The 15,807-nt window shown below is 40.3% G+C and overlaps 1 protein-coding gene across 2 annotated transcripts in view; it reads right to left on the bottom strand.

Annotated features, from left to right (window-relative positions):
• Positions 1–15,807, bottom strand: part of P4ha1 (prolyl 4-hydroxylase subunit alpha 1) — a 46,986-nt gene that overhangs the window by 6,316 nt on the left and 24,863 nt on the right. The window contains exons 7-10 of one of the 2 annotated variants that reach the window (XM_031346553.1): positions 13,940–14,136; positions 12,153–12,329; positions 8,722–8,792; positions 439–538 (exon numbers count right to left, since the gene is read on the bottom strand). In XM_031346553.1, the coding sequence (XP_031202413.1) occupies positions 439–538; positions 8,722–8,792; positions 12,153–12,329; positions 13,940–14,136 (545 nt within the window). Of the gene's footprint in view, positions 1–438; positions 539–8,721; positions 8,793–9,729; positions 9,801–12,152; positions 12,330–13,939; positions 14,137–15,807 lie in introns of both variants that reach the window. The other variant, XM_031346554.1, reaches the window with a different exon arrangement.

Raw genomic sequence — 15,807 nt, forward strand, 5'->3', positions numbered from 1 at the left:
GAAGTAGAAATGTAGCAATTCTAGAAGGTTGCAAAAGTAGGCTAAACTAGACCGGGGTAGAAAAAGATATCAAAACCATGTTTAAGCTAGGTGGAGGTGGTGCACACCTCTAAAGCCAGCACTCGGGAAACAGACGCAGGTAGAACTCTAAGTTTAAGGCCAGCCTGGTCTACAAATTTGGGTTTAGGACAGCCAGCGCCACACAGAGAAACCTTATGTTGAAAAATCAAAACCAAATCAACCAACCAACCAACCAACCAACCAACCTTCCATTTCCAATGTCTGCAGTTAATTACTATGTTCTTTGCATGCTTTGGCTTACAGGGTCTCTTGCATCCGTCCTCAGGGACTATACAAGTCAGCACTGCCTGTTTAGTACCAGGAAATCTAAAGGGCCTCGTGGAGACGTGGGAAAAACTTAAGACACTGGCCGCTTACCTGTAATTCCTCGGCTGTGGAAACATCCAGTCCTGTGAGATCTTGTATTCTCATATTAATTCGGGACACCACAGGGTCTTCGTAGCCAGACAGCCAAGCACTAGGACAAGAAAATGTTGGTTTTAGGGCTACGGCTTCATTGGATAAAACCCAATGCCTGCTACTTACAAAGCAACACGGAGGACACTGAACATTTTAAGTACCACGCAGGACAGTGTGCATGCCAAACCAATGCCCCCATCAATCTTCCTTCTCTCGAAGAGTTTCACTGTGTGGCCCAGGCTGACCTTTATCTCCAGCTTCCCTTGCTTCAGTCTCCCAAGTGCTACACCATACCCAGCCAGGATTATAAACTTTCGCCTGGTCTGCTTGACAGATAAGAGTTTTACTAATACAGTTTCTTTCTTTTCTTTTTTTCTTTTTGTTTTTCAAGACAGGGTTTCTCTGTGTAGCCCTGGCTGTCCTAGAACTCACTCTGTAGACCAGGCTGGCCTCGAACTCAGAATCCACCTGCCTCTGCCTCCCAAGTCCTGGGATTAAAGGTGTGCGCCACCACCGTCCGACTAATACAGTTTCTTAATGATGACACATTCTACAGTTAGAGGAAAGAAACTAACATCCCATGTTTCTGTGAAACACCGCATTAACATTGATCATGCAAATTCACGTATTACTTGCTTGTGCAAGTTTTACACAAGATATTGCTGGCAGGACAGTGAAATGGGGCAAGTGTTAACCATGGCTACTCTGTCACCAGCAATTCTACTTCTGTTTAGATACTCAAGGAAAATTAAATCATAAGCAGCAGAAATGTTCATAGCAGCGTTATTTACTAACAGTCAAAAAGTAACAACAACTTTAATGTCTATCAGTTTATGAACAGACTCATTACAAATGTGGTATAGCTAAACGTGGATTAGTTAATGGGATGTGTGCAAAAAATGTTTAAGGAGTCTGTGGATGATGTGCCCTGGCACACACGAGATAAGAGACTGTATCCTAGGACAAGCTGGTTAAGTAGACTAGCCAAACTGGCAGACTCCTACTTCAGGAAAAATAAAATAAAAAAAGCAGAGAATGAGAAAGATTCCTGACATTAGCCTCTGACTTCCACATGAACACATACATACATGTGCCCACATATACACAAACACATAAATGCTACTATATTAAAACATCTGGAATTAAATGATAATTGGCCAACTCAAAGAACTTAGAACACCTGAAATCCACCCTTTAGAATGGTGAATTTGAGAGCTGTGGGTACATGCTTTGAGTCATGGGATCTGGAATTTGAGATAGCATTGAGAATTTAAAGCCACCCTGAACTACAGAAGAAAACCCTGTCTGAAAAAAAAAACTTAGTAAAAATTAGAGTAAAAAACAAGGCAGGAGAGATGGCTCATCAGTTAAGAGCAGTGGCCGCTTCTCCAGAGGACCTGGGTTTGGTTCCCGGCACCCGTATTGTGGCTCACAACAGTCTGTAACTCCAGTTCCAAGGGATCTGATGCCTTCTTCCGGCCTCTGCTGGCACCAGACATATCATACATTTATGCACATACATGTAGGCAAAACACTCATATACATAAAGTAAAAATAACATTTAAAAATCTTTTAATGGAGTGAATTTTATGACTTGGCAGCTGTACTTCACATTAATAGAGGTTCAGCCGAGGATGGCCTTATCTGGCATCAGTGGGAGGGGAGGCCCTTGGTCCTGTGAAGATTCAGTGCCCCAGCATAGGGGAATGCTAGAGCAGTGAGGCGAGACTGGGTGAGTGGGTGGGGGAGCTCTCTCATAGAGGCGAAAGGGAGAGGGGGATGGGATAGGATATGTGAAGGGGAAACTGGGAAAGGGGATAACATTTGAAATGTAGATAAATAAAATAGCCAATAAAAAAGAAATAAATAGTAAGTAAATTAAAAAAACAAAAACAAAACCCAAAAGGTTCCTCCAATGTAAGCCTTGGGGAAACCTCAGAACTTACATGATCCATTTCAAATGTGCTCTTCATTTTGCTTTGTCTGTCAACATTCACTTCCCTCACATCTCATTAAGCTTGGAGTCTACAGTCTACTGTTTTAACAGTGTTCTTGCTAAAAACCCACACCGGCCAGAAAAAAAAAACCCTAACCCTACATCATTTTTCATTATATTTCAGTTTACAGTGCTGAGGGGGAAACCTAGGGCCTTCCAAATGCTAGGTAAATATTTACCACTGAGGGCATAGACCAAGCCCCTAGTTTTTTATTTACACTAGGCACAAAGTAGTCAAGTATGCTCCAGTCAAATGCCGTGACGCCAGCTCCGAATGGGGAGCCTGTGCTGTCCTAACATGAATTCACTACCCAAAGACAGAAACTGACTTCTACTTCCTCACAGCCACAGACTTTTAAAATGCCGATTCATTGTCGATTCATTGTCGTTTTGAGGCAGGATCTTATGTGACTCAGGCTGGCCTTGAACTCACTATGACCTGAACTCCTAATCCTCTTGCATCTACCTACCTGTTTTGGTAATTCTATATATACCATATCTTTCATTAAAGTGTTTTTTTTTATCTTTTTAAAAAAAATTTATTTTTTAATTTTATGTATATGAGTACACTATAGTTGTCTTCAGACACACCAGAAGAGGGCATCCAATCCCATTACAGATGGTTGCGAGCCACCATGTAGTTGTTGGGATTTGAACTCAGAACCTCTGGAAGAACAGTCAGTGCTCTTAACCACTGAGCCATCTCTCCAGCCCCTCTCATTAAAAGTTAAATAGCCTCAGGGTGGTGGTGGTGGCGGCGGCGGCGGCGGCGGCGGCGGCGGCGGCGGCGGCGGCGGCTGCGGCAGCGGCGGCGGCGGCAGCGTTGCGTCGCCTTTAATCCCAGCACTTGGGAGGCAGAGGCAGGTGGATCTCTGAGTTCGAGGCCAGCCTGGTCTACAGAGTGAGTTCCAGGACAGCCAGGGCTACACAGAGAAACCGTGTCTCGAAAAAAAAAAGTTAAATAGCCAAGTATCTTCCTTTTGGATACATGAAAAATCTCATACTTTCAATTAGTGTTTCTATATTTTTAAAAGTAAGATTCCTCTATTTTAAATAATCTTGATTTCCTTTTAACATATATCTTAAAAGAATCACAGGGAAGTTGGCTCACATAGTTTGTAGAAAGCAAGCAGGTGAAGTTGGGGCCATTTTGGGGACAGTTAACAGACCTCCATGGAAGATGTAAGTAATGCAATCCAAATCCTACCACAACTGAGATGTGACAACAAACATGTCACAGTTAGCTATTATAAACCAAATAGGCTGTTCCTTTGCAAAGGAAAATGAAAATTCTGGGCTTCAAGTACTATTTCCCAAGAGCAACATTTCCAATTTTTAATAATTCTTTTAAGTGCTGGATGATAAGCAAAGACTAATTAGTAAGACTGAAACTTATATATATATATATATAGTCTTGGTAGAATAATTAAGCAATAATACTGTGTATCTGTTGATTCTCTTCCTTTGAAAAACCACATTCAACCCATTAGAGGGCAGTGTTGTTACATATCAGGGCAGTTTTAAACAATTTGAAAACAGTCAGTATTATACCCTTCTGGCTGGGAGTGGTGGTGCACACCTTCAATCCCAGCACTCCCTTAGGCAGAAGCAGGAGGATCTCTGTGAGCTGGGGCTAGGCCTGGTCTACACAGCAAGTGTCATGACTGCATAGAGAGACTACACATACCCACTACCAGCCTAAACTTTGTTTTAAATAGTAGCAAACTTCCATGTATGCTTTGCCAAAGAAAATTCCATTTGTTGGATGCTGAAATCTGTTTTCCTTCTACAGAAAATGAGATAATCATTTAGAAATGTCTTCAAATACAGATTAAGTTCCTTTTTGGAATCTTACAAAATGCAGATGTTGCTAGAACAAAAGGGATTATTATATTAACATCAAAACACACATTTTTCTTCTGTGAAGCATTTTTATCATAACTTATAAGGGAGACAAAATATTGGTTTATTTATCAGTTCAAAATTTAAAATAAAGTTCAAAATTCAGGTTTTCACAACCATGCCCAGTGTCTCAGGCCTGTGCTAGGGTAAGTACTAGGGAGGCAGAGGCGGGAGGATCACAAGTTCAAGGCAAACTATGCATGAGAAATGTAGTAAGACCCTGTCCCTGAATGGGGGCCAGGAACACGGCACAGGATGGAACACTTGTTTAACACACGAGGCCATCGGCTGACCACAAAGAAAACTTGACTCCTACTCGTGACAACACGCATCTGCATCTATCCATTTATCCATCAATGAAATTCCTCCTCTAATATTTTGTTAAAATACTCAATATTTCCAGAAGGAAGCTTCTTTAATAGCTAAGGCCTCCCCTTCTCTGTTTCTCTCTCTGAGCATATTTTTAGTTTGACACAAGTTTCTTTAAAAATAAAATTTAAAGTCATTGAAATATAAAATTCATTTCTCTTTAGTTTGTTTAAAACACACCACTCTTTGCCAAGAATTTATTCCCGGCCATTAAATGCTACTGGCTGCAAGCCTTCTGTAGCCGCTTAGGATGTATAACGTCAAGTATGACTAGTCTTTCTCAACACATCTGAGACAGCTACTTTTCAGGGTTATAAAACTAGAATACATAAAAGTTCGTCTGAAAGTACTTAGCTATAGGAAAACAGTTGGGGATCACTTTCAACACAATTTATTTGCAACTGGTGAGTCCAGTGATGTACTTGGCTGGGTATTCCTTCTTCACATTTATTTTATAAACAAGAAAGCTTTCAAAAATACAATCTGAAACACTTCACTGATGAAAGTGTGTTTTTATCCTTTACCATTGAAGCAGTTCTCCTCCCTTTACCTCCTTTTTGGATGGCAGGGGGGGGACACATCTACGCATTTAAGTATTCCTAGACGCATCCAAAACAGGAGAACTTAAACTACTTACTAGCTTTACAGTAGTAAAAACATTAAATGTATGCATAAGTCTCTGAAATATGGAAAGGCCTTATGGGGATGCCTTGTTTTGAGACAGGGTCCCACTATGCACACCAGGCTGACTTCAAACTCACACAGATTCCCTGGTCTCAGCCTCCTGAGTGTTGGGATTACAAGCATGCACAGTCATGCCTGGCTGAAGGAATTCACTTTTATAGATAAGATTATATTTTGATAACAGAATGGAAAATAAGCTTAGGCGAAGCCTGAAATTAAGATTGATTTCATTTGCAGAAGCACGGTAAACCATGTCTTAGACTGAATTCACCTGAATTAGTTTCTGCAACTCCTCACTATCTGTTGGCGTTCCTTAAGGGTAACTGCTCCGATAACTAAATCTAAAGCAGACCATAACAGACTTTAATTTATCCATGTCTCATGTAAGGTCAGGCAGGACCTTCCATTCTCAAATGTGGCAAGCGGGCCACAGGATTTTCACCATTCTGAGGCACAGAAATGCCAGTGTCTGAAGAAGCAGACCCAGTGGCCATCCCTCCAGTTTATTACTGGGAGATGGCATCACCATTGTCCAACCATCTACTCTATCAAAATGCAGCTTTCTGCTTCTTTGGGCCTTCTTTCTCAAAGTCTTGAATCATGAGAACATGTACTAAGTAAATTTCTGCACTTTTCTCTTGGTAATCTATCTTTTCTTAGAGAGGTCTCAATCATGAGCATACTAGAAATAAAAAAGAAAAGAAAAAGAAAAAAAACCCATAAACAAAACTAAAAAACCCAAACCATTCTTTTTCTCCCCCAACACTTACTGACACAGGAGTCAAGGAATGGAACAGGCAAGACAGAATATGTATGCTGATTTCTAAAAATGTATTTATTATTAATTTGTCAAAAAAAGGTATGGCAGTATTGAATCGGCTCACATACCTAGCTGCTTTACTTCTGTTATACTAGTAATCTTTGATTTTTTTTTCAGTGACTCCTAAAGTCCTTGTTAAAATGTATGCACTGTTTCTTAATTTGTATTTCAACTTTCAAAATACCTTTGTTTCCAATTATTTCATCACATTAGTCTGAAATGTTGATAACGTCTAGAAAATGATTGCTTTTTAATGTATTTAAAATACTCAACACCACACTGATCTGATGCTCGCTATTATCTGGCTTTAAAAACAAAACATGAACAGGACTACCAAGGTGTATAAGTACTGCCAAGCCTGCTGATGCCTTGAGTTTGAGCTCCAGGGTCTGACTGTGTAGCCCCAAATGCCCCGAAACTCACTGTGTAGACCATGGTGGCCTCTGATTCATAGAAATCTGCCTGCCTCTGCTTCCTGAGTGCATGCACCATCACCCTAGCTTACAAACTGTCCTCTGATCATATATGAACTGCATGCTGCATGTGTGTAATCATATATGTATACACACATGCACATAAACATATGCTTATGTACATGCACACATAAATAAAATGTAATCTAAAACATTTTTAAAAATAAGCACAGTGTTTGGAAATCTCACACAATTCCCCCTCCCTGAACTCTGAACTTGCATTTTCACTGACCTCTAGTCAGTGGTTTTCAACACGGGGAGAAGGGAGAGGGGAGAGTGGAGAGTGGGGGTGGTAGTGGGGACTTGTCCTACCAAGGCACAGCAAGCAACGTAACTTTCCCTACACCTTCCTCCAGTTGTGACATGTAGGGAGTGCTGCTAACCTTGCTCAAAGAGCCACCACCAGCACTGAATGACCTGATTCAAAAGATCAATTGTCAACCATGGTGGTACTTGCAAGAGGACAAAGCAAGATGATCCAGACAAGTGGTAACCTGGGCTACACCTTAGACCTTAGACAGGGAATATATTTCAGTGGTAGAGTGCTTGCCCAGCCAGAAGCCCTAGGTTCAAATCCCAATACTACAAAAAATAACAATTCATAAAAAAAAGAGAGAAAAAATATTATATACAAAAGTTTTAATATCAAAAATGTTGATATTGAGAAACTTTAATCTAGAGTTCTAATTTTACACAAAAAAATACATTCATCACACTGTAGTTCTCTAGTACAAAAATATTTATAAAACTAACAAAATATAAATTTCCTGTTACATAAATGTTCATGTTAACAATAGTATCTTTAGGGCTAGCAAAGTAGCTCAGATACAAGATCATACCATAAAAACCTGAGTTCCATCTCCATAAAAACAAACAAACAAACAAGCAAACAAAACCCATATCTGGCCAGGCAGTAGTGGTTTGTGCCTTTAATCCCAGCACTTGAGAGACAGAGGGAGGCAGATCTCTGTGAGTTTGAGGTCAGCCTGGTCTACGCAGAGAATCCCTGTCTCAAAAACTGAAACAAAACAAAATGTCTATAATTCTAGCCCTCCTATGCAAAGATGAGAGGTAAAGCCGGGAGACTTGATTACCTGGAACCTCAGGGGCCAGCCAGTCCTGAGTACACAGCATGGCACACATAAAAAGCAAGACCATGCTTCAACAAGGTGGAAGGCGAGAACAGACTCACAGACCCAGAGAACCTCTGACCTCTGCATACCCACTGTGCCATGCACACACCCTGACTCACATACACTCATCAAAAAACACCTTTAAAACAATTTCAAAAAATAGTAGCTTCCGATTGAGTTATTTCAACTATTATTATATGCAACTGATTGAGCAATTACTATCAATATAAGTAACAAGATGGGCAATGTATTTCTATAATTGTTGCATCTGTGGAAAAACATTACTTAGGATTAGACTAAAACAATTCAGTGCAATGACATTTCTGTTTTCACTGTGATCTGCGAAGCCTTCATCCTGTGGGTCATCGAAGTCAATGTTATACTAACTCACTCAGCCCCTAACTCTGAGTTATGCAGCTAAGTTGACCGTGGTTAACTCTAAATTACTTCTAAATGTTGCTAAAAGCAAGGGATTCTAAACTGATTTGTAGAAGTTTCTTTGTCCTTCTGGGCATTTCTTCAACAGCTTCTAGTGACCCATAGATTAGCCCCAGCTTCATGGCAGAGTTTGCCTTGGGCCTTCTTGCTCTGTGCAGAGCCTTTTAGAAGGTCTTCCCTATCAGTTAGCACTGCCAGAGCCTCTCCAGGCATTTGATACTAGGACTGGGAAATGTTTTATCCAATGACTGGGAAATGCATTGGACTGCCGGTATCTGATTATTGGTCCATCGTGAAAACCAAGCACAGATACCAAAAGCTTCACCTGCAATCTAGGTCTTAGGAACTATGGCACATATCTTGTCAAAAGATCCTCAAGAGCGAGCACTCCAAATATGCCTCAAGTTCTGTCCATGGCTCCCTTACCTCTTAGATACTCTGTACTGTGCTGTGGTCAATTTCCCCGTCTCAGGGTCATGTACTGTAGCTCGGCTCAGCTACAAAAAGAAAAAAGAGAAAGGACAAGGCTTACACTCCAGCAGGCCATCTGGGCTGTATTCGCTTTGTTTTGCCAAGCCACAGGTGACTGGAAGGATTCAGATTGGTCTGCCTGGTGGGTAATGGTTCGAATCAGCAAAACACTCAGAGAGGTGGCAAGAACGGCCACTTCTGAGTCAGGAGAAGACGGTTGACAGAATTTGCCTGTAAATGTACTTATTGTCCTTTCACTTTTTTAAAACTGGAGCCCTCTGAGGCTGTATGTCAGTGATCCGCAGCAGAGGGTTTCACAGGGGCTCTCCCAAGCCTAGAAGCTTAATGCTTCAGATATAGATCAACAGGTACTGTAAAGTAGTTGATCGTTTTAAAGCTTTCATCAAGACAAACTGTCTTTTCTCTAAACCATCCAAGTCAACGGAGGTAAGAAGTGGTTTGGAAGGCTGAGCTCGGAAGCAAGCTGCTCTTTCCACAGCCACCTTGTGGGCCAGTGACTTCTTATGATTTTTTTTTTTAAGTAAAAAGCTTCAATCCAGATTACTCCGTATGACAAGGACAGACTGGAGGCAAAATACAACAGCATACAATCACAAGGGAGGGTGTGTGCAGCACTGCACCCCGGATGAACACACTGCTCCTCTTTCTCTCTCTATTTTACACTCTCACAACGAAGGGAAGAGAAAAGGCCCAGGCAACTTCCTGAGTGTTTAAGACCTGATCACTACAGTGCACTTGGTTCCTGAAACGGGAGACCAATCAGAGATTAAAAACAGGACTTCTAGTCAAGGGAAAGCCCGTGAAACACAAGCACTCTGCTCATGAAGTGTAAGGCGGCCACGTGAGCAGGAGACTGGAGGTGTTCCACTTCTGTTAAGAAGAATTCTGGTAGGATGTTCAAAACACTCATGAGGAGGAAAAATATTCGGCATCCAATCTTACCTTTTGCTAATTCTGTAATGTACCGTCTCCAAGGCTCCTGTTACTGGGTTTGAAATGGTGGCTCGCCTCAGCTGTGAAGCCAACCGTCAGAATAGTTGTATTACAAGACAAAAAATGATCACATTTACCTAACCAGCCAGAACGCTGTTTTTTTTTTTTCCTTTCTTCTTTAAACAAAAGAGGGTGAATAGAAAATAACTCAATACCCTTCCAATCACCTTGGGTTGAGCCTTGAAAGTCAGTTAGTTTTATGTTTCTTAGAAACTATTTTACTTGCTTTTTAGTGCATGAATAGAAGCCATGCAAACAGAAAAGGTTGAAATTAATGTCTTTGGTCAGACAGAACACTGATAGCGTGAAGAAAAGTTTCTAAAATGCAAAGTACCATTTATAGTTATAAGAATGGCCATTAATTAATTGACTCTAAAACCTCAGATTGTAACTCCAATGACAACATGATTACAAGGTCAATATTGTCTAAAATTTGTTGTAAGGTCATTCTTTTTTTAAGAGGTAGTAGGTACTCAATAATATGTACAGTAAAATTTCTTTTCTTTCTGCAGCCACGTCTATAAAAGGAATGCCTAGTGTTAACAGAAATGTTGACAGCCAAGAGAATACAAAAATGTTTTTAAATGGGAGGGTGATGCTGAAATGACAGAAAAATTAACATTCACTGCCACTAAATTTACGGATCAAAAATATTCGCAACTAAAATATTTCCTATGAAGATTGAGGCCTTCCATCTCAAAAGTGAATTCTTAACAAATACTCTACCAAGAAATACTGGTAAACTGGATCTGACCATAAATACAGGACTGAGTTAGGAATTCAAAAGAGAATGAGAAAATATGGAATAATTTTAAGAGGTGTTCTGCTTGGCAGCCGATTTGCTAGATCCCTGGACAGCACCCAGATGCATCACAAAAACTACATGATTTAAAGGAAAAAAAGTGTTAATTTGGAAAAATAATAAAACTTAAAAAAATCTCCAATTTATCTAAGTATGTCCACACCCGACCAACAGGCCCAAATAAGCTGCCACCAGCTTTTAGAAATAAAATCTTGATTGTAGGATTTTATTTTCCTGTTTTCTTTGGCTTTACACCAGATGGCAGAGCTGAGCAGTCACGACAAGAGACCACACAGCCGACAAGGCCCTCAAGAATATTCATTCACGACCTCAGCCTTTATAGAAACGACCAACCTTACATATTACAGAAAAAACTAATAATCAGAATGTATTTAATAATGTCTACAAAATTTTGCAATTTATCTTTAATAAGACGTACTGTCTTAAAGAACAAGAGGAAGGAAAAGGCAAGGGCTGAGAGGTAGTCTCCAAGACCTCAAACCAAAGGCAAGTTTCTATGCCAAACACTAGAAGTGTAGAATCAGGCATAATTCACATCCAACTCTTTTTCTTACTAACATGGAGAGACGGCTCAGCAGCTCAGAGCACTGAGGTTCGATTCCCTGCACCATAGGCAGAACGCAGCAATCTGTAATTCCAGTACCAGAGGCTCTGACGCCCTCTGGCCTCCACGGGCACTGCACGCATATGGTACAGGCACACATGCAAACAAAACGCCCATACACATAAAAGAAAAATTTAACAAAATCATGATAATAAACTAAAATTTGGTAATTATAATACTATTTTAAAACTAGCAAGATGGGGCTGGAGAGATGGCTCAGGGGTTAAAAGCACTGACTGCTCTTCCCAAGGTCCTGAGTTCAAATCCCAGCAACCACATGGTGGCTCACAACCATCCGTAATGAGATCTGACGCCCTCTTCTGGTGTGTCTGAAGACAGCTACAATGTACTTACATATAATAATAAATAGGTAGAGTGAGTGGGGCTAGAGTGAGCAGAGGTCCTGAGTTCAATTCCCAGCAACCGCATGAAGGCTCACAACCATTGTACAGTTATAGTGTATTCATATACATAAAGTAAATAAATAAGTCTTTCAAAAAGAAAAAAACTAGCAAGATATCTGTTCCTAATGATATTTTTCTACTATCATTATGCCTAAAGGAAAATTATAATACTTGGGAGTATTCATTCAGAAATAATAGTATAAAAATACTAGGTATGAAAAAATTGAGCTTTGAGTGGTACTGAGAGCTCTACCATACGCAAACGGTCTTCCAGTAAGACAGCAAACTGGAGATTCTTTGTGAATGATTGCAAATCTATGGTTTTCATTACTCACTGTTTCAAGCCCGGCTACTGGATATATTACTTGTGTTGATAACAAACTGAGACAACTAGTGTAAACTCTTAAGTTACCCCCGCTGTGTTGAGGCAGTAACAGTTAGAGCCATCTAGAGTTATGGCCACCCCAAGTATCCTTCCTGTCGCCTTGCAGAGAAAGGATTAACATACACATTCAGTACACTGAGAAGAAAAAAAAATTACCCTTGGTTTTGCTAAATCTTTGACAATCTCAATTTCTGCATCAGAGATAATATCATGGAAACGAATAATCCGAGGCTTGTCCCACTCATCCTCCTGCTTGGCTGGAGCCAGGATGAATTTAGGGTTCCGGTTTCCGTCATGGTAGCGGCAGAACAGCCTTTTCTGTCTCCGGGGAGTCTACACATAAAGAAAGTAACACATGTGTTAGAATAATTGCTCAGTGTTCATCCGTATGTCAGCTAGAAACAATAACAATGTTTGTGCACGCACACACGCACACACACACACACACATGTGCATACACACACAGACGATCTCTGCAACAATAATGATGATGTGTGTACACATGCACAGATGACCTCTGGAACTACACACAAAGCAGTAGTGCCCGGTACATGTTTCGCATCAAATCAACATGCATTTAGGATCTTTAAAATGTCATCAATGATCCTCAGGGTTTGGGGACACAGAGTGGTCAAAGGCACTGGGTTCAAGCCCCAGTGCTGAAGAAAGTAAGAGAGAACTTTCTGGGGAAGCAGGATGCCTCCATAACAAGCAGAAGGTCAAACTTCCATAATGAATAAGACACTGTTTCAAGCCAATAATCCTGGATTTACAAAACAGATAGAAAGACACAGTTCATCACTGTAAATCTGAGAACCAAGTACACATTTGATATTACTAGGTAGCTTCTATAAATGTGTAAAGATATGATAATGGTCTCTAGTGTGTTCTTATCACTAAAAGATACATATTATTGAGTTTGACTCTAGATTGATCCTAAATTCTCCACTTTGTCTCTAGCCTGTGGTGTGGTTGGTAGGTGATAGAGCTTATAAGAAATGGGGCTTAACGGAAAGTCATTGGGGTGCGCCCAGGCGATGTGAATTCCATCCCTGCTGCTCTCTGCTTCTGATGCTATGGATCAGTAGTTTTTTTTTTTTTTTTAATATTTATTTATTTATTATATGTAAGTACACTGTAGCTATCTTCAGATATCCCAGAAGAGGGCATCAGATCTCATTACGGGATGGCTGTGAGCCACCATGTGGTTGCTGGGATTTGAACTCACGACCTTCAGTAGAGCAGTCGGCGCTCTTAACCACTGAGCCATCTCTCCAGCCCGGATCAGTAGTTCTGCTCCAACACATATCCTCTCCAAGATGTCCTGCCTTGCCATGGGTCCATTCCAGTGAATGGAATGGATTACGGACTCGACATCTCTGGACCTGTGAGCCAGAATAAGGCTCCCCTCCTTTGAAAGCTGTCTTCCTCGAGCACTTTCTCAGTGACAGGAAGGTGCCTAGCACTCATGCTACACTTTAGAGATGACATGCGTGAGGAAGGCGAGGCAGTCTAACAAAGTCTATTTATTTGCACAGGGCTCACTAGCTCCCAAAGTAAAAGCACACACACTTGTTGCCAGGAGTCAGTCCTGGGACGTGTCCAAAGTGGTGCAATGGACACCTGCAAGGAGTGACTAGGCTGTCAACACTCTTCAACGTCAAAAGAGAAAGCCTAGCTTTAGTTGCTTGGTAGAGAAAAAAATTTAACCTTAACAACGTTCCATTATCAGTTAATTTGGGGACTAGTGTGCAGCTCATGCAGAGCGATGCATTTTCGTCCATAGTAGGCAACACAACATACAATTTTGTGCAGTCATTCTGATTTTTCCCACAGAGAATACAATATACAAAGCTTTGAATCCCTCTGGTACTGGGTACAAACACAGACACATTCCCACACAGCAGCACACACATGCACACGATTGACTTTTTCCACTTTACCATTTTGATACCCTCCCCACGGCACAGCATTTCGTACTTCTGTCTCTCTGGCAGGTAATCCACAGCAATCCCTTTTTTCTTTGGCGTAGTTTTCTGATCAGATTGGTCACCAGAAGCAGACTTATTGGCATCTTTTTCTTTATTCATTATATACTCAAAATATACTAAGTTACCATTAGCTCTCTGATGTTCAGGATCTAATAGACAGAAATAAAGTGTGGACATAGGCAAGTTTACAGTTGTTCAATCATCACAAAAGAGCAATAGAAACAGTTTATATTATATAAGGTTTATCTTCTAATTAAGATGCCTTTGAGAAAGGAGGCACTTATAGTGACAAGACGCAAACCAGTACCATCCAGTCAACCAGGACATACAGTTTTGTACAGCGACAGCTCTGGTGACAGAACAGGTGTGTACCTTCAGGCAGCAACGACTGTTTCTGCTTTGAGAACTTTACTAATCAGCCCCAGAGCAATGTTCGTTCAGTTTGAAGTCAAACGACACTTTAGAATCTTAACTCAGCTGGGGTGGCTACGCATGTCTTTACTTCCAGCATTCAGGAGGCAGAGATAGGGAGGATCTCTTAGTTCAAGGCCAGCCTAAGCTACACACACAGTGAGTTCCAGGACAGACAGGAACACACAGAAAAACACTGTCTAGAAAAAAAAAGAAAAAGTCTTACTCATCTGTGTATTTTAAGTAATGGTGAAAAGATAATTTTGTGGCTCCAAAGTAATCACTATGGTAAAGACAAAATGGACCCACTTCCTAACTGATTCTCGCCACAGCCAAACACAGACCAACGTACATCTGAGGACTGAGGAGACTTCGGCTCCAAATTTCCAAGGAAGAAGAAAGGAGGAAACTGAATATATAATTTTCAAACATGCCAAAATCCGCTAACTGCCTCAGAAATTGCTACTGATAATTTTTAGCTACCTTTTAGTAAGGAAAAACCAATCCAACCAATCATACACAGAAACAAAAAGAACGGGAAGTTAGAGACATCGCTTGTGGAATTAAAGTATTTCTAGTTCTTCTGAAACTGCTCACAATGTATGTCATGACATATAATAAAAGCCTAATTTTGGAAGAGAGAAAAGTGTATAGAAAAGGGAGTATATACTATAACAAAATAAAAAATAGTTGATTCCTCTTTTCTATATTAATAATATTTTCTATATTGAATACAAACTATAATTTAAGTCAACAGAAAAACAGGACAGGAAAACAAATGTTATTTGAATTAATATCTTGATTCGTTATCTAAGAAATAAATCAATTACCATAAAGTTCATTTTCAGATGATCAATCTTTTTGAGTAGTCTCACTTTTCTAACATCTATCACCTAATTAATCATAAAATAATTCATTAAGTATTCTTTCTTTACAATGTATCAAAGGGTGCCTGAATTTATCATTTTACACATCCTGAGGCCCCACTTCCAAAGACTGCAGTATAGTAGGCCTTGGGGTAGAAACCAAGATATTTGGGCAGCTGGAGACATGGCTCAGTGGTTAAGAGCACATGCTGCTCTTGAAAGGGCCAGGGTTCCAGCACCCACATGCTTTCAGGGGATGTGACACCCTCTTCTGTCTGGCCCTGGTGATCACTACCCACGTGACACATCTATATACACATACATCTTTTTTTGTTTGTTTGTTTAATTCTCATATCATTTTTCTAACATGACTATGAAATGCAACAAAGCAATAATGTTCTTCAAAGGAAAACTGGTTGGCAATTACCACACGGTAAGTAAACATTTTTTTTCTTTTTTTAAAGATTTACTTATTTATTATATGTAAGTACACTGTAGTTGTCTTCAGACACACCAGAAGAGGGCATCAGATCTCATTACAGA

This window comes from Mastomys coucha, unplaced genomic scaffold (genome assembly GCF_008632895.1).
Source record: "Mastomys coucha isolate ucsf_1 unplaced genomic scaffold, UCSF_Mcou_1 pScaffold3, whole genome shotgun sequence".
In the NCBI taxonomy this organism is placed as follows: Eukaryota; Metazoa; Chordata; class Mammalia; order Rodentia; family Muridae; genus Mastomys; species Mastomys coucha.